The sequence below is a fragment of the Pollicipes pollicipes genome, unplaced genomic scaffold (genome assembly GCF_011947565.3).
Source record: "Pollicipes pollicipes isolate AB1234 unplaced genomic scaffold, Ppol_2.1 Scaffold_4219;HRSCAF=4965_pilon_pilon_pilon, whole genome shotgun sequence".
Classification (NCBI taxonomy): domain Eukaryota; kingdom Metazoa; phylum Arthropoda; class Thecostraca; order Pollicipedomorpha; family Pollicipedidae; genus Pollicipes; species Pollicipes pollicipes.
This window is the reverse complement of record NW_023596448.1, coordinates 24,061,992-24,084,390: the sequence shown is the minus strand read 5'-3', so window position 1 is coordinate 24,084,390 and position 22,399 is coordinate 24,061,992. Positions and strand designations below refer to the sequence as shown.

The following is a 22,399-nucleotide window of genomic DNA, read 5'->3' as shown; positions in this document are numbered from 1 at the left end:
AATGCGATGGCCGTTGGGGCGAAGGAAATGCGTAAGCATGCATGGGCGACCTTTACTGAAAATCATAACGGCCACTTTGTATCGGAAAACTGTAATCCCCGACGTCTTGACTTTTGAGGTGCCTTGTTTAGGGCGCCTTCATTGTGGAAGTGAGTGAGCATATGCTACACCTGAGCATCAGATTGCGCCGTCATCGGCAATAACTCGCAGCGACATCAAATAAATCGTGATTTTAACGTTGAAGAGCACTGGAGACAGGCAGCTGCCCTGTGGACGCCCGTTCTCCGGGAGGTGAATATCAGAGACAGCTGATCGACACCTCACACGAAGTTTCCGCATACCTGGGAGAAAACTCACTTGTAATCCGTCAAATTTTGCTCAAACCGCAACTCGTGAAGCTTGAAAAGCAGGTTTTAACGCCTTTTTATTGGCGGGAGCCAGATTCCGGAAAACAGCACTGACTTCAGGTTTTTAACGAAACGCATGCTGAATGGCTGTTCGAGGCGAATCATGTGATGATAGTGGGGAAGGTTACCCCGAAACCCAGATCGGTGGTTCGATGTGAGTTTGTCGTCAACTGTTTATTTTGTTTATTTATTGTTTAGTACGTCATAAGCTAACTCCACTCAGAATGTAGCTATTACAGAGCTCGTGTCGTGGAAATGAAACACTGGCTTGCGCAAACACGTACACACGCAGGCACGCACACGCAGAACGCACTCCCTCACATTCGCTAAAATCATTTGAAATAGGCGTCGCTGTCTGCTATTGATCTGCCGCTGCAGGATAAAACTACGCAACTCGTGTTTGAATTGTGGAAGGCTCAGCTCGCGAACATTCTGCGGTAGTGCAACGTAGGCGGTCACGGTGGAGTAGACAAAACGCCGACTTCCCGATTCGTATCTGAAACTAGAAAGTAGAAAACTAGAAACAAGGGAAGGCGTTTGCCAATTCTGCGTTCCAGAAGTTTTCCCAGACGCTGGTGAACACAGTGGGACGGCATTTGGTTGGGAATTGCCCATCCCCTGCCTACTTTGGTGAGCGGTATGATGCGTGTGTTCCTTCATGCTCTGGGAAAGACACAGAGCATGACAATCTGTCCTAAATATGCTGAAGCATGTTGCTAGTTATGGAACCAAAGACGTTGGAGCTTAGTACTTGTTTTTGATTGTTTAGTAGTTGAGCTGTAGTTTTTAGCTGTAATTTTAGTGTAGTTTATCCTGTTCTACTGAGGTGTTGCCGGTGAACTTAACTACATTTCGGAGCTCTGGTAAGAAAATGGTACGATTGAGTCCTCTGCGCTGTCAGGAGACAACATTGGGAAATAAATGAAAACTGCGTCGTGCATGTCCATGAAGCTGCCTTGCAGCTGTCTGAAAGGCTACAGTAAGCTAGACTTTAGGCGGGAGCTTTCACAACATGTGGCGCTGCCGAAAATAAAAAGTTGTTGATTCGGAGAGCTGAAAGGGAAAATGAAGGCCGCTCACCAGAAAGTGAACAATCCAAACGAAACGCAACGGCGATGGCTGTTGTGAAATGCAGTCGAAAGCTCTGCCGGGGGTGACGTTTCGCGGCTCTTACGAGTTTGCGGGCTCGTGTGTGCTCGGAGTTGCAGACAATTGGACGAAGAATGTCGTGATGGCGTCTACAGCCTCGAAAAAATACCTCCAGCTCGCAATGTTCTTTTTTCGAATTCCATCCGTCGACCGTGGCTGTTGGCTGTGTCGTGGTGAGGGCCGAGTCGAGTGAGTGATATTGCCGTGGAGGCTGCACTGTCAAGGACGGCTGCGATGCAACCCATGCCCTGCGTAGGTGAGATGTCATGAGAATGAGAACTGTGAGGTGCGTAGTCGACCTTGTGTATGCTCCAACGGGGTAAGAAAAGATAAGGCTTCAGCGGCAGGTGCCAGTGCGGTGTAGGTCTTGTTGGGGAAAAGGTCACTGTCGTGCGTATCCCATCAACCGACAAATCAAAGGCGATTGCAGGAGAACATACACAAAAGCCTATTGCGCCGTGACTATATATATATATATATATATATATATATATATATATATATATATATATATGTTGTATGTCCTCGCCAGGAATCGGTAGTAACCCACTTCGTGGAATTGTTCCTAATAAACTAAACTAAGCTGCTCTGAAAACCAAAAAATGGTCGTTCGTCACAGCGGTGTGCTTAATCGGCTGACATATACATAGCGAAGACTAGGCTGATGGTCCAAAGAGGTCCTTCTCCCTCCCCCTTTACATTAAACGACACCCCTGGTTCTTGGGGGCGTCGTTTAATACACATAACGTGACACATGACATACACATGACATGTGTCATGTATTAACTACATGACACATTTTCAAAGCAATGTCATGAATCATTGAACCAGCCGGCGCCATCAATGGTGGCTTTTCCGAGACCCGCACTGTCTGGACTGCATCCATGAGCGCTCACGCATTCGGCAAAAAATCAAACTCATCTCTTCGTGTATTTTGACATTGAGCTAACGAATAAGCGATACGCCTTGAACGATAACGTGGTTCCATGTGAGGCCTACCAAGCAGTATCACAATGAAAGCCGAACAGTGCTCTGTTGGAATGAGAACGGCGATAGAAAGACGGGGACTGGTGGCCGCCTGGTGGTTGCACACTTGGCATCAGCAGAAAATAGGGTATACGAAAAGAACGAGTCCGCTGCAGCGTGGTACAATGCAGCTCACGGCTGTGACGAGAGGAACGAGTGCACACGTGCACGTCGTGAGTATATCACACTAAAACGGCGGAAGTTTCAGGAACCACGCTAATATCCACCTCACGTAGGAACACAAACGAAGTAGGCCACACGCCTATAAATGGAACACAGGGCGACGGTACATGGAGCTCAGTGGCCCGGCTACGCCTTGACGGGCCTCAGTGCATCAAGATATATCAGAGAGTAACAAGTGGTGATAGAGAAATGAAGATTCCGGACACCGGCTAGTTGCTAGACGCGTCATCCCAGAACTGATGAGAGACGCGAGACTAGAATCACGCAGCCAGTCAAGCCTGACAGCAGCAGTTCTACGCTGAAAGAGCGTCCACGTGTCCACGCCAGGAACCTCGCGAAGAACGGGGAGTAGAGTGAGTCATTTCCGCGCCAAGCCGTCGCTAGCCAACACACAGGGAGGCGGTACGATCGTCTCGGCATGGGCAGCTGGTGGCGATCGTCACATCGCGGACAGCAGTCAGGAGAGCGGCTGGGGAAGCATCGCGGGCGCCCGGCGGGTCGTGGCGGACCCAGTGGTGGTCAGAGTTGTGAGGATGTTCATTGGATTTAAAGAGGAGGATGAAGCAGTCATCAAGCGCGCGCTCATCAGACTGCTTCGGACCAGGGGATGCTTGGAAAGTTGTTGGTCGATCCGGAGGCACGTGTCGAGTAGCAATGAGCCACGAGGTCGCTCATCAGAACAAACGACCACCCGTGGTAGACGAGGTTCACGAGGACATGACTGCGGTCTGTTTCGTAGACCCAGACGGTATCACAGTAACGAAAACCAAGCACGGGGCTTGTAGAGGAACATATCAGCAAGCACGAAGGCATTGTTTTCCTCGGCGCATTTTCACCGCGTCAGCATCTGAGCGTCTGCAGAGAAGTCGAGGAAGTTCGGTGAGCTCACCAGTCAACGGGTAGTCGTCACAGAGATGATGGAGCAAGGCGAGCCTCGGCAACCGAACAGAGCGCGCCGATGGCTGCGTTACCTGAGAAGGGCCAGGCGAAGCCGCGCGCTGCGTGGGCTGGGGTCGCGGCCACGCGGGCGGGAGGGCGCCGCACGCCGCTGACCGTGTCGCGCCACTGCTGTCCGCGTGTCCGCGCCGCTGCTGTCTGCGTGTCCGCGACGGCCGTGTCCGAGACGAGCGTGCCGCCGGCCACATGTTCGCGCGGAGCCCGCGCCACGTGAATGGCAAGGCATCGCGATCACTCGAGCTGCACGCAGTCGCGGGGTCGGGGAGGGGAGGGACGGCGCGCCACCGCGCCGGCCGCGTCGGCGCGACAGACACCCACAGCCCGAGGGTCCGGCGCGCGGCCGACGATAACTGAATCCGCCGCCTCAGTCGGCCAGTCTCGCGCGCACTCTCGCGCCGCTGCATGCGCTGCACAATTTGTTATCCTAGTAGCGGCCTCCTGGCCGCTCGCAATTGGTTACCCTACGTCAGTTCCCGGCTCGCGCCGTGCTGCGCGCTCCGCCACCGCACCCCACCGAGCGCTGCGCACACCTCCTCCCAAGGGTGCTCAGAACTCGAGCCGGTAGGCGGCGCAGCTGGTCTCGTGATCCTGCAGGTTGATGGTGCAGCGACTGGCCGACGGTGCCAAGTCGATGCGCAGGTCTTCCAGCTGCTGCTCGTTAGAGGCGAACCAGTGACCCAGGGTGTCGGTGTCATAGGTGGGAATAATGGTGACCTCTGTGGGAGAGAGACGCGACATCAGCAGAGTAGCGGAGGTCGGCATTTTTACGCGTCTATATCGCACACACCCGACTGCCGTTGCCTTGGGCGTGAAATGGCTTAAGCCCTCTGAAACCTTAAGTGAAAAAGCAACTACTGGTCGAAAAATAGTTGCGGAATGGAGCGAACTACTCGGCAATGACACCATCAAACCCAACAAAAACATATGCTTTAATAGATAGAACAGACCGCACAAATACAAGGCTAGGACGCTAACTCAGAGCCTTGATGTCAAATGGCTGTTCGGAGTGATCCACAGGCCTTTCAAGATGCTATTTCTATTGATTTTCATTCACTCTGACAAGTGTCGTACACATGTATAGGAGCTTTCCGCCGTACACCGGCCAGTGAAACGAAGCACAGGGCTGAAATAAATGAGTCCGAGGTTTAAGATATTTCACTTAGGGGTTTCCCAGACGCGCAGTGGCTGGCGCAAGAGATTAGCAACTACACCATGGGTACCCTAATTCACAGCATGGTTCTTGAACGTTTTGCGAGATAGGACAACGTCGTATCACTCGCCATTGTCGTCCTTGCGCGCAACTCAGCTCACCCAAATCTTTGTCCTCCCAATGCTGTTTGGCCTCTAACAGAGCGTTGAACACCTCGCGGCTGGGCTCGATGCTGCTGAACACGTAGTAGCGCGCCCGCACCCTGTGGAAGAACTGCACGCTGGAGTAGAACGAGTTGGCGTGGTGGGGTACGTACACCAGGTCCAGGTAGACGGGCGGTGGCCCAGCCAGCCTGCCGCCGCGCGGCGAGTCGCTGGCACGCGCGCGAGCCATGATGGCCCGTTTGGTGGGCGGCGGGGTCTGCACCCCTCCATGGTCGGGCGGTGGCACGGGCGAGGGCAGGCCGAGAGGCGGGCCCCAGCCGGGCACCGGCTCCTCCTCCTCGCGCTCGCCGGCGCCGAGGGACGGCGAAAGTGACTGGGGCGGCGATCGTGGCTGGCGGAACTCCACCCCGGGCAGCGAAAGCTCGGCGTCGCCGCCATGCAGCGATTCGTGGAACGAGCCGGTCATCACGTCGTGGAACGACTCGTGCATGGAGCTGGTCATGGGGTCGAGCACGGCGCCCAGGCGGCGCGGTATGGCGTCCGGGGCCTCGACGTCGGCCGACACCGGCGCCTCGGGTTCGGCCGCGACGCGGGGCGAGGAGGGTTCGCGCGTGCTCGAGCGGCCGCTCCACGACGCCTCTTCGCGGATGTCGCTCAGTTCGGACGAGGAGCGACGACGCGCGTCGTCGTCCGGCAGCGAGCGGACGTCGCGGCGCACCACCAGCTCTTCCACCACCTCACGACGTTCTTCCGACGGGGACGGACGCTCGACCACTGGCGGCGGCGGGATTTTCGGCCCTACCCGCGGCGGGGCTTTGGGCTCCTCCACCGACGGGATTTTCGTATCGTCAGCAGGCGCCTTCTGCTCCTGCTCCGGGGACTTCCGACCGAACATCTTGCTGAAGAAGCCGGTTTTCTTCTCCGTCTTCGGCGACTCCTTGGTCGGAGACGCCTCCTTTGATTTCCGTCGTCCGAAGCCGAAGAGGCCGCCGAATGTACTCCGGGTGGCCGAGCCGACCTCCTCCAGCGTCTCCTCGGCGCTCTGGTACAGAGACTCGCTCATCTCCGTCGCGTCTGACGCCAGCTGCTGCGTCGCCGACTGCATCTCGCCCTCCACCTTTGAAAGCCCTGTGCTAACGCCCTCTACAACAGACATCACGCTGGACGAGACCGACTCCGCGGACTCTTGCACGGCGTCCTCGGCGTCCTGCATGACGTCGCTAGATTGCCTGCCGACCCGCGACAGCGCCTCACTGACGCCCTGCGCGGAGTCGTCGGCCTTCCTCACGACCTCCTGGACGGCTTGGTTCACCTGGTCGTCAGCGGCACTCGAGAATTCGCTAAGCTTCTCTACTCCCTGACTGGCACTCTTCTCCGCCTCTTCGAGGCGCTTGTCCATCGCGCTCTTGAGATGCGCATCTGCTTTGGCGAGAGTTTCCGAGACGCTGTCCTGGAGGCCGGTGGCAGACTCGCGAGCTTGCTGCACGGTTTCGTGAGCAGCGTCCGAAACCAAGGTGTCAATCTCTTGTGCTTGCTTTTCGGCCTCAGTAGCGCTCTTGGACAGTGACTGCTCAACAGCCTTGGTTGCGGAATCAATCTGCCGTGAAACTTCACTGACACCAGTAGCTAAGGCTTCGCCTGAAGCTTTGGCAGACGTCTCAACATGTTTTGCGGCGTCCTGAGCCTCTTGAGATATCTTTGAAGCTTCTTTAGCGGCTTCAGAAGCTACCTGGGACTGCACGTCCTCGACGTCTTGGAATTTGTCCATCACGGCTTCGTCGATGACTTTGGTAGTCGTTTCGAACGTGGTGTCTGCGCTTTCCACACCCTCTTTCAAAATTTTGCTGGCTGATTGCGCAGTTTCCTCCACGGCCACTTTGGCGTCTTGCACTCCACAACTCAAAGCCTCGTCAGCTGACCTGATGACTGTTTGGATCTGACCAGCCGCGCTTTCCGCACCCGTTCTAAAGGCGTCGTCAGCAACCTGGGTGACTTCTTTCAGCTGCCCAGTTACATCCTGAGCAGTGGCAGCCAAGGCCTTGGCATCGCTCTGGACATCCGCTTCTGTCCGTTTGAGAACGTCTTTTGCATCCGACAATATTTCTTCGGCAGCTTTCACAGGCACCTCAACTTGATCAGCTGCATCTTTTACTCCATCCATCAATGCCTTTTCGGACGTTTTGACCGCTATTTCGACTTGCTTTTCTGCGTCCTGGGCTCCTTTCACCATGGTTTTGTCAGCAGCTTTGGCGGCTGTTTCAGCTTTCACCTTGGCGTCTTCAATTCCAGTTGCCAGGGCTTCCTCGGCAGTCTCTGCAGCTGTTTGTGCCTGTTTCTCGACATCATGAGCTTCAGCAGCCAAAACGTCCTTAGCAGCTTCAAAAGTGGTTTCAACCTGCTTTCCGGCGTCCGCTACATCGCTACTCACGGCCTTCTCAGCAGCTTTGGCGGCGACCTTGACCTGCTCCATGGTATCTTGAGCTGTGCTTCTCGTATCGTCGCCAGCAGCGTCGATGGCAGCTTCGATCTCCTCTTTGGCATCCCGAATTCCACTCCTCAGTACATCGTCAGCAGTTTTAGAGGCTGCTTCGACCCCAGACATGACGTCCTGGGCTTGAAGCTTCAGAGATTCTTGAGCGGATTCGGAAGCTGTCTGTGCCTGCTCTGTGACACCTTTAGTGGCTGCTTGGACCCCAGACATGATGTCTTGACCTTGAAGCTTCAGAGATTCATGAGCGGATTCGGAAGCTGTCTGTGCCTGCTCTGTGACACCTTTAGTGGCTGTTTGGACCCCAGATATGATGTCTTGAGCTTGAAGCTTCAGAGATTCATGAGCGGATTCGGAAGCTGTCTGTGCCTGCTCTGCGACGCCTTTACCTGCACTGGTGCAAATATCCTCGGTTATCTTTGCAGATGGCTCAGCTTGTTTTTGGACGTCATGGAACTCAGCTTTTGGCGTCTCGTCGCGAGTTTCAGTAACACCTGGGGCCTGTCCCGCGCTACCGTGAGCTCCACTCTTCGGGACGACATCAGCTAATGTGGTGATCATCGAGTCAGACATGGATGCAGCTTGGGCCGATATCCTCTCCGCCGCCTCACTGGCGCCTGACAGCAATGCCGTCCCTACGTCCTGAATGTAAGTGGTCGATTGTTCGATGAATCCTTGCCCTGTTGATGCGGTCGCCTTTACTTCGTCCTCCAAGTCGGCAAGGCCAGAAGTCGCGGTGCTTTCGGCACTCCTCTGCGATGACGATAGGGCCTCTCCCACGGAGGCTGCAGTCGCGCCAACGTCTGACGCCTTCTCCTCCGCCGCGGACTTCACCCGTCCAACGACCTCCTCGGCCGCCTTTACGGCACTCTCGCACACATCCTCTGTGAGCGCCGCGACCTCGCCGGTCTGCCTCGCAGCGTCCGCAGCCCTCTCGGTCACGACTTTGTCCGCGTCCTGTGCCTTCCGATCAGCCGCCCCCACTGCCTCTGACAGGGAGCTGCTGAGCGCCTCGCCGAAGGAGCGAACCGATGACTCGACGCCGGCCACAGCTTTGGCGGTCCAGTCGCCGGTGGTCTGGCACGTCTCCTGCATCTCGCTGGCCGCCCCCTTCGCCGACTCCTCGGCCGCCGCGCGAGCCTGTCGCAGCTCCGTTCCGATGTCTGCGGCTGCGGCTTCGGTTCGGCTCGCCGCTGCCTGCGTCGCATCGGACACGCGATCCAGGGCGTTTTCGGCGGTCGTTTCGGCAGCCCTGCGGGCGTCTTCCGCGGCCGTCCCCGCGGCCTCGGCTGTGGCCACGGCCGGCCCCTGGATGGAGTCCTGGGCGCGGGCAGCGCTGGTACAGACCCCATCCGCCGCCGCCGACGCCGCCTCGGCCGCGCTCGACGGTAGCGACTGGGCACCCACGCCCTCGCTGGTGAGATCCCCGTCCACCTGCAGCTGACTGGTTTTCTCAGCCTGGTCTTTGACGCCATCCGTGGTAGTCGGGGTCACCGCGCTTGTGTAGTGGATCGCATCTGGCTCACGTGATTCCAGTGTTTCGGCCGCGGAGGTGATGGCACCCGAGATCATGTGCCCGATTGACTGCAGTGCTGAAGTGACGGAGCCAGTGACGGAGGCAGGAGTGTCTGAGGAAGGGCGCACTGTTCCATCAGGTGCTTCCCCGGATGTTTTTGTTGCCGTGAGCACTTTGTCTTCTGGTGTTTCTTCAGCAGGCTTTGTCTCTGTTAGCTTACTTGCGTCAGCTTGTCTCGTCCGGAAGTTTTGTCTCGGTTTTACCTGCAGAAGTTTCTGTCGTGCCTTGTGTCAGTGGCAGTCCTCCAGTAATATAATGAGTGACGGTGGAGATCGTTTCGCTACCTAAATCTGTCGCATCTGATACCACCTGCTTTATATCTTGAGCTGTTGTGTGTAGGTCGTCGCTGATGATTTCGGTCCTCTTGATTTCATCGTCCCCTACGAGCGTCTTAGCGTCGCTTGCCTGGTAAATTGATTCGGCTTTGTCCGAAAACCTCGAGACCGATTGTTGGGCGTCCTCCAGTGCAGGCTCCATCGACCCGCTCGTGAGCAGCAGGCAGGTCTGGCAAGTCATCGGCGCTCTCCGGCTTGCTTCGCCCAGACATAAAATCGTCTATTTTGGCGGAAGCTTCTGCTATGTACTGTCCCATCGAGTGTGCCGTTGTGCTCACACCTTCTTGCACCGCAGACGTGGCGTCTGCCAACGTCTTTTTTACCTCCTTTCAAGCTGTCCGCAGCAGAGTCCGAGGCCTCACTACCCTGTTCCCGCAAGGCCTCAGCTTTGGCGGAAGAGGCCTCCTTCAGACTCTCCGTAGCTGCGCCCACAACTTCTTGTACGTCACCCACGGCTCTGTCAGCGGCCGTGGTTGCAAGGTCACCTAGTTTTGTCGCTTCACCACTGATGCTCCCTGCCAAGTCCATGGTCGCGGAGGTGGGTGAAGCTGAGACCTGCTGGCTGTCTTCCTTCGACTCGCTGGGCAACACGGATCCTGCAGACGCCTTTCGCACCGGCGCGAGTTCCGCGTGCATCCCATACTCCGGCGCTGGCACTGAGAACGAACGCAACGTCAGAGGTTGGGTATCAACACTAGTGCTTTCGGCAGGAGTGGGCTCGGACAGCATTGCAAGGTCAGGGCCGAGCTCAGAAGACGCGACCTCCTTGGTCCCTGAGCTTGGAACGTCGCGACACGGTACTTCTCCAGGAGATGTCTCAGAGTCGACAGGCTGCGGGCTGGAGAGGCTCAGTCCTACACCGGCACTCTCCGCAAGGGATGACAGGGTGGAGGTGACGGACGAAGTCAGTTTTTCCGCTTCAGTATAAGCTTCTTCGAATGTATCGTGTATCACATGACTCTCCCGGTCACCGGTTGATCCAGCTGTTTTGTCGGCATCGGCCGGCTGAACATCAGACTTGTCACTTGAAGACATTCGACTGGCGTCAAACTTCTCAGCCTCGGGTTCCTTGTGAGGGGCGTGAGCCTCTGAGCCATCTTTTGATTTTGGTTCCTGAGTTTTGGCCTCCTGAACTTTCCCTAGCCTGCCACCGCCGATGTCCATCACAACCGCTGCGCCTTCCCTGATTTCGACACGCTGTTCTACCCCTGGCTCATCCGGTGACATCTGTGCGCTGCTGATCTGTGTGTCATCGTGAGCGTCGCTTGCTTCTACCTGCTCACTTCGGCCGACATCTTCTTCCTGGACGCGTGAAGAGTCGATCTTATCTTCTGCGTGGCTCCTAGCTCCCTCTGTGATGGAGTGACTTTTTTGATCGACGTCTACTGTTCCAGCAGCAAGCGTCGGATCAACGCTACGCTCATGGTCGTCTGCGCCTTCCCCTTTTCGTGCGATGCCGTCCTTAGAACAGACTTCGGCACTCTCTATATGCTCCGCGTCATGTTCGTGCGGAGGGCTGCTAGGATGCTTGCCACCAGCAAGACTGTCCACCACCGGGGGTACTGTGGCTTGGGCACCGTCGACAGCATCTCGCTTTTCATCCAGCGGTGCGTGGATTGCTGCGCCGGGCGCCTCCGGTGTCATCGGTGATTTTGATGTCTCTTGTTGCCCAGCTCCAGTACGGACGACCTCCCTGGCAGCATCCTGCACCAAAACTACTTCCCGGTCACCAATGTCTTTATCGGTCGCCTCCGCTTTTGCTCCACCCTCCCGCGTGCGGTCGGCCTCGGCGCCTTCCTCGGCTGACGCTACGGCCGCCGGGCCCTCTCCTCCTTTGTCTGGACGATCGGCTGACTGAGCAGTCGACGTGACGTCATCTGCTCCCTCTGCACAAACCGCGACGGCACCCTCCGGTGCTGCGTCTGTGTGCTTCGCCGGGCCCGGTGCGCCGCCGTCTTCGAAGCGCGAGGCCACTCCGGGCACGAACGCGGAAAGGATGCCACCGGCGTCCATCAGCTCCTGATAGACGGCGCCGTCACTGTCGCCGCGCAGTGGCGACGCCGCCGCGTTGCCGTTCATCGAATCTTCCGTCTTCAGGACCTGGGAGGCGACCTCGGCAGGTGTGAAAGCCTTGGCATCAACATCATCCGCCTGGTGAAGATCTGACGCCGTTTGAGGAGTGGTGGTCTTGGTGTCTGTGTAGCTTTCGTCCCTCGCAGTTCCGTCTGTCCCAGGAGTTTTTGTCTCGTGGGGTTCCAGATCGGCTTGCTCGCCTGTCTTATCTACTGGTGAGGTTGTTGTTGTGGTGGTTGGTTGCTCGACACCGGATGCGGGTGTTGTTTTCTCGATGACAGACGCGTCATCGGCAGTAGTCTTGTCTCCACTTGGCACGTGTTCAACACCGGAAATGTCACCTCGTCCGTCGCTGTCTTCAGGTGTGACCTGGCTGTCTGGTTGCACGTCGGCTTTTAGCTCAGTCTTCTTGGGAGTCTCTTCAACTGCACTTGGCATTTCTTTCGGAGGTTCTTTGGTTCGGTGTTCCGGGCTTTTTAATGCACTCTTATCTTCATGATCGTCAAGATCCTTACCCAACACACTTGCAGCATCAGCCCTGCTTTTTGCCGGGCGACGAAATTACAGCTGCAGGATAGGCAGCAATATGTTTGCTGGTTGGACGGGTCTTCTCAGTGACATCTGAAATTTGGTCGTCTAGCCACTCGTCACCTGCCGGAGATGCCACGTGACCGGCCGGAGATGTTACGTCACCCACCGGAGATGCTACGTGACCGGCCGGAGATGCTACGTCACCCGGTTTGCTAGGCGAACCTTCCTCTCGTTCAGTTGTGTCTGCAGCCTTTGTGGGAGAATCGGAAATGCACACTTCGCTCTTCGACTTGTCGCCCACATCAGGCCCATCATCAGGTTTTTTGGGGTGTTTTAGGTCGTCCCCATCGCCATCATCTTCATGTGCTGCCTTAGTCTTGTCCGTCACAATGTCGGTTGGGGTGATGGCCGCCGGTGTGGTATCACTATCTCCCGTCTGAGTCGGCCCCAGGCAGACTACCTTTTTGCATGTAATAAGACCTTCTTCGTCCAGAGCGTAATCATGCCCGTCGTCGGCTCCTATGCAAATGCTTTCACCCGCTACCTTGCAGGGCATGGACTTCATGATGACATCCACGCTGGAGTCCAGATCTTTTAGCTTTGAGCTGAGGTCCTTGGACGCCCTTCGCTCCGGCTCAAGCAGCGGGGCCTTCAGCTACAGCCCCGGATGTGGGTGCTGGGGCGGCTGGTACCGGTTCATCGAAGCTCTGCATCTGGTCCAGAAGGCTATCCAAGTCCTTCTCTGTGCGCTTGGTCTCAGTCTTTGGGTCCGCATCCTTCTCGAGCTTTCCAGCCGCTGCCGCCAGCTGCTCATAGCTCGCGGACTTGGCGACCACCCCGGACCCGATTTGCAGCATTGTGTCCTCGATCTCCGCCCGGGCTGAGTCCGGACTGAGGTTGCTGTGGTCGAAGGCCGGGTCAACGCTAATCTTGTGCGGTAAAGTAGCATCCCCACCACCCAGATCGGTTCGTCCATTTAGCCGGGGCACGGTTTCCTTCACCATGTCTTCCTCATCAGACTCGGCTTCCGCAGCGGCGCCCGGTCGTTTCCCTTGTGTGTCATCTTCAACCGGCATCTTTCGCTGGCTTATGGTGGTTGTGTCGTCGTCCTCCTTGGTAGCATCTTTGGCTGTACTGCTTGGCTGCTCAGCGCTTGATGCTATATCTCTGCCACTGATGATCTGGGACATCAAGTCGTCTTCATCCAAGACGTCTCGGCGCTCGGTAGGCTCTGCCGATACACTGGAAATATCACGCCTGGGTGGTGGGACCGTGTAGCTGTCGTATCCGCTTTCAACAGCCGTTATCTCTCTCTCAATTTCAGCCACGATATCTGTGCTCGGCCTGCCAGCGTGAACCGACTCCACCCGCTCCGCCACGGCGGAAACCGTGATAGGCTCGAGCCGCTCTTCAGACACCTGTACCGACGTCTTTTGCGCGGGCTGCTCCTTCGCTCTGGCGGTGGCCTCCTCCTCAGCTCGCCTGGAAGGCGGTTCCTCGGAGCTGCTGACGATGCTGGCCTCGCTCAGCTGTCGAGATCTGGTCTTCGGACTGTAGGTGACGATCTCTTCCACGTTCTCGTACCGCTGACGCCGAGGACTGATCACTTGGTACTCTTCTATGATGTAAGAGGTTTTCCTGGCCTGAGTGCCCTTGCCTGATGTGTCACTGGCGGTGGATTCGGTCATGGAATCTGCCTGAATCTCGCTGTGCTCGGATTCAACAAAGGAGGCCGCCATGCCATGCGAGGATGTTGCTGAGGCCAGCATGGAGGACGCGGATGATGTTGGGGTCGTCCGATCGGATTCGACGGGCGCTGGAGCCTCTGATGTTCCTGTAATTTGTAAGCTGTCGTCGGGCTTGGCATCGTCCCTTGCAACATGTTCAAAGGAGGGTTTGTCATGATCTGGAGATGCTCTCATGGCTATTGCAGCCTGCTCCTTCAAAAAGTCTTCCACAGCCGTTTCCTTTTGCCTCGCAACGTCGGCTTCCAATGAACCGACATCCTGTTCAGTTTGCTCCTTCGCGACCGTGGGTTTTTCTTCCTCAGCTCCTTTTTGTGTCTCAGGCGGCTTATCAGCCTCTGCTGGCACCCTTGCTGGAGTGGACTCGGCGGCTAGGCCTTCTTTCGCCGTTTCTTTGTCAGATGGAATGGTTTGGACACGATCTACTGTTTTCTCTATATGCTCTACATGCACTGACTGTAAGCTGCTCGTTTGCTCAGGCTTTTCTATCATTTTGGCAGCGTCCTCGTCAATTTCTTTGTGTTCTTTATGAATCTCACTGGCTTCATCATGTTCAGCAGTGTATGCAGTGGTTGTAGTTGTTAGCTGCACGGTCTCAGACTGATACTTAATGATATCCTCTCCCTCTTCCAGACTGATTTTCTCCACATGTTTATCACTGGCGGTTATATCCTTTGGTGCCACATCTTGTATGAGGGCTGCCTGTTCTGCCAGGAACGCTTGGATCGGCTGCTCAACGCCACCTGAGGCAAGCATATCTTGACTCGCTGGTAGGGTACCAGCAGGTTTTTCAGTGGTCGCAGGCGAGACGTCCTCATGTTTAGCGTCTGCTGCTCTGGCCAGAGCATGTTCAGCGACGAATCCAGTTGTGGCAGCTGCTAGCTGTGGTGCCTCCGACGGAGATGGAGTGATATCCTTTTCCTCCTCAGGACGAATTTTCTCTGGGTGTTTATCACTGATTGTTGCGTCCTTTGCTGACTCATCTTGAACGAGGGCAGCCTGTTCTGCCAGGAATGCTTGGATCGGTTGCTCAGCGCCATCTGAGGGAGGCATATCCTGACCCGCCGGTAGTGTGTCGGCACGTTTTTCAGAGCCCGCGAGAGAGGTGTCTTCACCTTTAGCGTCTGCTACACGGGCTTCATGACGTTCAGTGGCATCCCCAGTAGCTGCAGCAGCTAGCTCTACTGCCTCAGACGGAGCCTGAATGACATCCTTGCCCTTCTCAGGGCCAGTTTCGTCCACATGTCTATCACTGGGCGCTGCGTCCTTTGGCGTCTCGGCTTTGATGTCTCGCATGGTAGCCGCCTGATCTGCCACGCCTGCTTGGATTGCTTGCTCGGCGCCCTCTGAGGGAGGCATATCCTGGCTGGGTTGAAGGGTGTCAGCACGTTTTTCAACGCCCATGAGAGGAGGTGTCCTTATCTTTAGCATCTGCTGCGCTGACTTCGTCATGTTTAATGGCATGCCCAGTAGTCGTAACTGCTTGCTCTACTGTCTTCGACGGAGACTGAATGATATCTTTGCCTTCTTCAGGACTAATTTTTTCCTCAATTTCAGCACTGGTTGTTACATCCCTCGGAGGTACATCTCGGGTGAGAGCTACCTGTTCTTCCTGGCGTGCTGGAGACCTAATGCCGTCCTTTTCCTTTTCAGGACTAATTTCCTCTACATGTTTATCACTGGCAATTGCATCCTTTGGTGCCACATCTTGTATGAGGGCTGCCTGTTCTGCCAGGAATGCTTGGATCGGCTGCTCAGCGCCATCTGAAGCAGGTATATCCTGACTCGCTGGTAGGGTATCAGCTGGTTTTTCAGGGGTCACAAGCGAGACATCCTCATGTTTAGCGTCTGCTGCACTGGGCAGAGCATGTTCAGCGACGAATCCAGTCGTTGCAGCTGCTGGCTGCGCTGCCTCTGACGGAGATGGAATGATATCCTTTTCCTCCTTAGGGCTAATTTTCTCTGGGTGTTTATCGCTGGGGGTTGCATCCTTTGGTGGCACATCTTGAATGAGAGCTGCTTGTTCTGCCAGGAATGCTGTGATCGGTTGCTCAGCGCCGTCTGAAGCAGGTATATCCCGGCTGGCTTGAACGGCATCAGCACTTTTTTCAAAGCTCACGGAAGAGATGTCCTCATCTTTAGCGTCGGCTACACTGGCTTTGTCTTGTTCAGTGGGATATTCAGTAGCTGTAGCTGCTAGCTCTGCTTTCTGCGACAGAGGCTGAATGACATCCTTACCCTTCTCAGGACTGACCTCGCCAATCTGTTTATCGCTGGTGGTCGCCTCCTTTGATGGCACACCTTGAATGGGAGCTGCTTGTTCTGCCAGGAACTCTTTGGTCGGTTGTACAGTACCATCTGAGGGAGGCATGTCCTGACCCGCCGGTAGGGTGTCGGCACGTTTTTCAACACCCGCGATAGAGGTGTCTTCAGCTTTAGCGTCTGCTGCACTAGCCAGAACACGTTCAGTAACATATTCAGCAGTTGCAACTGCTTGCTGTACTGTCCTCAGACGAAAGCTGGCTGACATCTCTACCCTCTTCAGAACTAATTTTGTCAACATGTTTGTCACTGGGGGCTGCATCCTTTGGTGGCACATCTTGAATAAGGGCAGCCTGTTCTGCCAGGAATGCTTTGATCGGTTGTTCAGCGTCATCTGAAGCAGGCAAATCCTGACTTGCCGGTAGGGTGTCAGCACGTTTTTCAGAGCCCACGAGAGAGGTGTCGTCCTCTTTGGCCTCTGCCACACTGGCTTTGTCATGTTCAGCGGCATGTTCAGTGCTTGCAGCTGCTAGTTCTGCTGTCAGGGACAGAGACTGAATGATTTCCTTGCCCTTCTCAGGGCTTATTTTGTCCACATGCTGTTCACTGGGGGTTGCATCCTTTGGTGGCACATCTCGAATGAGTGCTGCTTGTTCCGCCAGGCCTGCTTGGATTGCTTGCTCAGTGTCATCTGCGGCACGTGTATCCTGACCCGCCGGCAAGGTGTCAGCAAGTTTTTCGAGGCCCACGACAGTGGTGTCCGCATCTTTTGCGTCGGCTGGTGGGGCGACTTCAGTCAATCCTAGGCTTTGAGTATCACGGGTCAAGTCTGCGACGTCTTTGTCATCTTTTTTCGCAAGCGCTTTTGACGATTCGTCCAACGGCTCGATGCTGACAGCTGCTGTGTCTTCTTTGTCACCGCTTGCAGGATACTCAGTCTTGGCGATATCCTTTTTACTGACAGCCTGTTCAGAAGCCAGCTGTTCTTCTACAGGCAGTGCTGGAGTAATTTCCTTTTCCCCATTTTCGGTAGACGCAGAAGGTCTTTCTGCGATGTCGTCAGCCTCAGCCCTGATGGCTTTATCCTCAGGGGACGTTTGTGCCAAAGCATTTGTTTCATGCGCAGCCTGATTAGGGCGATCGTCCCTCACCAGCCCGGCCTGTTCCTCCAAAAAGGCAGACACGCGTTCAAGCTGATGCCTCTCGTCCAGAACTGGAGCATCCATTTCAGAGTGCACTTCGACTTGCACAGGCTCTGACGAGGGCTGTACCTCTGCGGTGGGTGGCTTTCTCATCTCCTCCAGAACTTCAGAGCGTGGCAACCCTTCACTAGCTTCCGTTGGTAGCTCGGCGCGGACGATGTCCTGGGCGGCCATTTCAGTAGAAGGTGACTCCTTTCCAGTGACACGCTGTGTCTCCATCTGGTTATCTGCTGGCTCCTTCGTGTCTTTTATCCCCGCGGTTTCCGCTTCGATGGCCGGCTTCTCACGTTCGAGTGTAACATCGGTTTCTGGGCTGGTCGGCGTCTTTCTACCGCTAGGTGGCAGATCCTGACTCTTGTCTGCGTCTGAGATCTGCTCCCGCTGGGGGATGGCTTCCGTCCCGGCGACGCCAGCTGTAGTGCTCTCAGTGGTAGTGCGCACGATCTCTGCCTGTTCGCGGAGGAAAGCGGCAACGGGCTCTTCGGCATCTGCTGCATCTGCTTTGATTTGCAGTTCATCAGTTGGATATCCGTCTTCCGTGCGGAGTTTTGCTGGTTCCGCTTCGTCTTTGGGTGTTGGTGGCGAGGGATGAGCCTCTGGGACCTCTGACGGCTTTTCCAGTGCCTTGCCATCCAAAGATCCAGGCACTTCGCTCGGTGGCTTAACATCCGTTGCAAGCTCTTCCACTGGCAGCTCTAATGTCGGCTCATGCTGAACCTCTGCTTCGACAACTGCGCCACCCTGGATTTGCACAGGACTCGTCTTGGGACCCTCCTCCGCAGGCTCCTCAATTTGTCAGTGCTGAGTTCTGTGATGGCGCTGGTGGTGCTGACAGCGGCTTCTATACCATCCTGGGCTTGCACAGGACTCGTCTTCCGACCCTCTTCCGCAGGCTCCTTCAATTTGTCAGTGCTGAGTTCTGTGATGGCGCTGGTGGTGCTGACAGCGGCTTCTATACCATCCTGGGCTTGCACAGGACTCGTCTTCCGACCCTCTTCGGCAGGCTCCTTCAATTGGCAGTGCCTGAGTTCTGTGATGGGGCACTGTGGTGGTGCTGACAGCGGCTTGCTATAACCATCCCAATGGGCTTTGGCACAGGACTCGTCTTCCGACCTCTCTTCGGCAGGCTCCTTCAATTTGTCAGTGCCGAGTTCTGCGATGGCACTGGTGGTGCTGACAGCGGCTTCTATACCATCCTGAGCTTGCACGGGACTCGTCTTGCGACCTTCCTCTGCAGGCTCCTTCAATTTGTCAGTGCCGAGTTCTGCGATGGCACTGGTGGTGCTGACAGCGGCTTCTATACCATCCTGAGCTTGCACGGGACTCGTCTTGCGACCTTCCTCTGCAGGCTCCTCTAATTTGTCTGTGCTGAGTTCTGTGATGGCGCTGGTGGTGCTGACGGCGGTTTCTGTGCCATCCTGGGTTTGCACGGGACTTGTCTTGCGACCCTCCTCCGCAGGCTCCTCCAATTTGTCAGTGCTGAGCTCCGTGATGGCGCTGGTGGTGCTGACGGCGGCTTCTTCCACAGACCGTTCGTCGACACTGGGCAGGTGTGGTGCGTCGGACGCCCACTTGTCGCGCTGGTCCTTGGGCGAAATGGGGGACGGTGTCGTGGCGCTGCTCGCGATGGTAACCATCTCGGGCCGTTCGCGCTGCACGGTCTCGTGGCGCGCCTCCGCCTCCACGCCGCGCTCCATGTACGGCTCACCGATCGGGTAGATATCGCGTCGCGGAGAGGTGTATATGTCATCCGGACGATGAGTGACCGAGTTCTTCGGGCTCGGCTCTCCAGCCTCCACCTGGCCGCCAAGGACCGGACTCTGGCTCGGCGATTCCCGCGCCTCGCCCGTGTCCGGTGGCGGTGTCGGCTCTTCCGCGTCGCCCGCTGGTTCGTCTGGCGAGCTGCTCTTCATCTTCATGTTGAGCTGGTCCTTTTCGCTCTTCGGCGACGTCGACCTGTCCTCGGCGATCGACTCCTTCTCCTTCTCGGTGTCCTCTTCCGTGACCGGCTTGCGCCCTGTTAGCGGCGGCTCGGCCTCTGCCTGCTCAGCCTTGCGAGCTTCCTCCACCTCGTGAGCCGTCCGCTCCCCAGGCCGCGGGCGTAGCTCTTCGTGCTCGGACGGCTCGAGCGCCTCATGCTCCGGCAGCTCGGCCACCTCGTCCGGCGTCTTCACCGCGTCTTTCTTCTGGGCAGTTGTCCCTTGCAGTTCTGTCAGCTTCATGAGCGCCTCGTCCGGGCGAGGTGGCGACTTTTGGCTGCTGGCCGAGCCACCCTGCATGAGTACGGCCTCCTCGATGTCCGTCCTCCTCAGCACCTCCTCCGAGGACTGTCGTATGTCCTTTGAGTCCTCGGTGGTGGGGCTTTGTTTCAGGCTGTCGATCTTCTCGTCAACTTTTCGGAGTTCCAGAGAGTCTGTTTCAATTTCACGGCTGAAGTCCCCACTCACCTGTTCCAGTGAGTCCACGGCGCTGCCCTCCTGCACTTCTTCGATGAACCGCTGCACCTCTGTTGTCACTTTGGTGACTGTAAGCATGTCACCTGCCATGGTCACTTCTTCTATGTCTCCACTGCCCCGCATGGTGCTGACTTCCTGTTCCTGGCCTTGTTTTTCTTTCGGTGAAGATGTTACCGATGGCTTGAAGCCGTCTGCTCCTTTCGCTTTGATGCCACGTATCTTCTTGGGAGATGGCGGCGCTTTTGTACGAGATCTGGCACCAGTGGACTTCTCAGACTTTGTGTCAGGTCGTGCCTTCCCCTTCTCTGCACCTTTCTTGGCTTCGACCGTTTTTGTTACCTTTGTTTCCGTGACAACCCTCTGGGTTTTATTCTCCACTGTGGCCTTGGTGACTTTAGCTTCCGTTTTTGCCGGCTTTGCCTTTGTCGCAATCCGCGACACTTTCTTCTCCTCAACAATCATCTTGTTGTTAACTTCCTTCTTCACCTTCACTGGGGTCGGGACGTCCTTTCCTTCCGTTGCTAGGTTTGTCGCACTGTCACGTGTTTCTTTGGACGCCTCTTCCGTCTGTTTATTGTCATCTTTTGGACCCTTCGGTTTCTTCGGCCGCGGAACTGCCGACTTCGTCTCCTTTGGAACATCAGCCTTCTCGGGTTTGGGTTTGGGCTTAGCCGGTGGAGCTTTCTCGGCTCTCTCCTTGTTGGCTTCCTGCTTCTTGGCCTTGATCTCAGCGAGCATTTCAGACCCGGTCTTGTCCGGCTTCTTCGACCCGTCCGAGTCTCCATTCCTGGCGTGACGGCTGCTCGAGCGGACGCGTCTCCTCTGCTCCGCATCCACTCTCTCGATCCGCTCCGTCCTCCCGGCCACGGACGACGTCCTTGTCCCGGACTTCAGCAGCGAGTCAAGCGTCTTGTACTTCTTGTGCCCCAGCGACTTGACGAGGCAGACGGGCGTCTTCATGAACTCGAGGTGCTTCAGTCGGTCCAGGCCTTCAAACACTTTCTGCTGCGGCGCCGAGCCGGGGAAGAGCAGGCGTGTGACGGTGTCGTGCCGGTCGTCCGGAATCCAGACCAGCAGGCAGCAGATGGACACGAGGTTGGCCACCGGGAACTCCTTGCCCTTCACCTTGAGCGTGACGCGTGACTGGTCGGGTCCCTCCGTCCAGCTCTTGAGAAACGCTTGCATTTCAGCGCCGTCCTTCTGCGGATTCAGCACGTACAGGTCCAGCCGGCCGTGGCCGACCTTGTGGTAGAGGTTGATAGGCTCGGTCGAGTTGTCGCGCAGGCACGGGGTAGGCTTCAGCGCCAGACCCTTGAGGTTGGTGAGTAACCTCTGCGCCTCGGCCTGCGTGTTGACGAGCAGAGGGGTCGCCGTCCTTGACGCCGTCCGGCGAGATCTTCTGGTCCACCAGGTTAGTGAAGAAATGCCCGATCTGCGGGTAGGTGGCGTTGTCGACCTTCCGCTGCAGCATGGCTGACATGCCCATCAGGTTGCCATTGTTTAGGCGGGACATGAGAACGGCGTCCAGCCGGTCGAGGTGTCGCACAAAGTTCCAGCAGCAGGCACGCCTGCTGAATCCACCGTCGAAGAGGATGTTGAAGCCGTTGATGCCGAACATGGCGGCGTCACCTTGGCCACCGGGGAACACGTAGAGGGTGGGCCTGCTGAAGCGGATGTTTCCAACCACATCGGACGGATTCAGGAGATCCTCCAGCGAGGCAGGGCCGAGAAAGCCGGACAAGTACTCCTTGAACGCGGCCACCTCATTTGGCTCGATTTCTTTGTCCGGAGGGTTCATCCGCACCTTGCTCGATGCAAAGACCGGGTCCTTGAGAAGGGTGTCCGACCGCCAGATGCCCTCCTCCGGACAGTGGATGTGGATGCTGAGACTGGACTCGTACGCCCTGGTAACCCGCTGGACATCCGGCTCCCTCAGGGCGTCAAGCAGGTCACTGCCGCTGAATGTGCCGTCCTGCAACGGCACCAAAAGGCTTCGTTGTGTTATTGCGCACTTCCCTGGGGTCTAAAGCCATGGCCGGCTTTGAAGAGTGGACTGGGTGTAGCTTTCCATAATGTGTAGTTCTGACTTTATCAACGCAATGCAGTTGTCGTAAATAAAACCGTCAGCACACTGTACACTGAGATAACTTTGAGTTAGACCAAATTACGTAAAACTCTGCCAACGGTCGGAAGCATTCATCACGTTTGAGCGCCGTATAACTGGTTCAAACACGCCGTAAAGCAGCGGAGCGCTGTCCGCCCGAGTGACGGCAACGGTTTGAAACACGAACCTGCAATATCCATGAGCCGTTGCCGCTGAAGACGTAGCCGGCGTGGATGAGGTGGCGATGTCGTGTGAAGCTGGCCAGCATGTTCTTCAGACACTGCTGGAACGTGTACACCTGCGGGTTCACCAGTATCTCGGCCACCACGTTCTCGGTGGCGAACTGGATCAGCCGCTCTCCTGCCGGAAGGGTGAATCGGTGATGTCAGGTCAGTCAGGTCAGGTAAGGCTGTCGGCCACTCTTGGTCTGGGGCAACCCTCGGTCAGCTCTGGGGCTAAATGGGCCCTCAGCGAGGCGAAAGAGCTGGCCAGCGCCCAGCTAGGTAGAGGAATGGGTCAGCGCTCAGCTAGGTGGAGGACTTCGTCAGACCTCAGTCAGGGTAGAGTAATGAATGAGCTCTCGACATGTGG

General features: G+C 56.4%; 1 protein-coding gene across 1 annotated transcript; it reads right to left on the bottom strand.

Moving 5' to 3' along the window:
- Positions 1-2,478: 2,478 nt before the first annotated feature.
- LOC119095030 (microtubule-associated protein 1B-like) lies at positions 2,479-22,157 on the bottom strand. Its single transcript, XM_037217933.1, is given in 8 exon segments — positions 2,479-4,438; positions 5,034-9,330; positions 11,332-11,535; positions 12,732-12,939; positions 13,468-13,707; positions 18,362-21,093; positions 21,095-21,676; positions 21,996-22,157. Coding segments are annotated over 8 exon segments (8,514 nt in total). The 5' UTR covers positions 22,077-22,157; the 3' UTR covers positions 2,479-4,268.
- Positions 22,158-22,399: the final 242 nt, after the last annotated feature.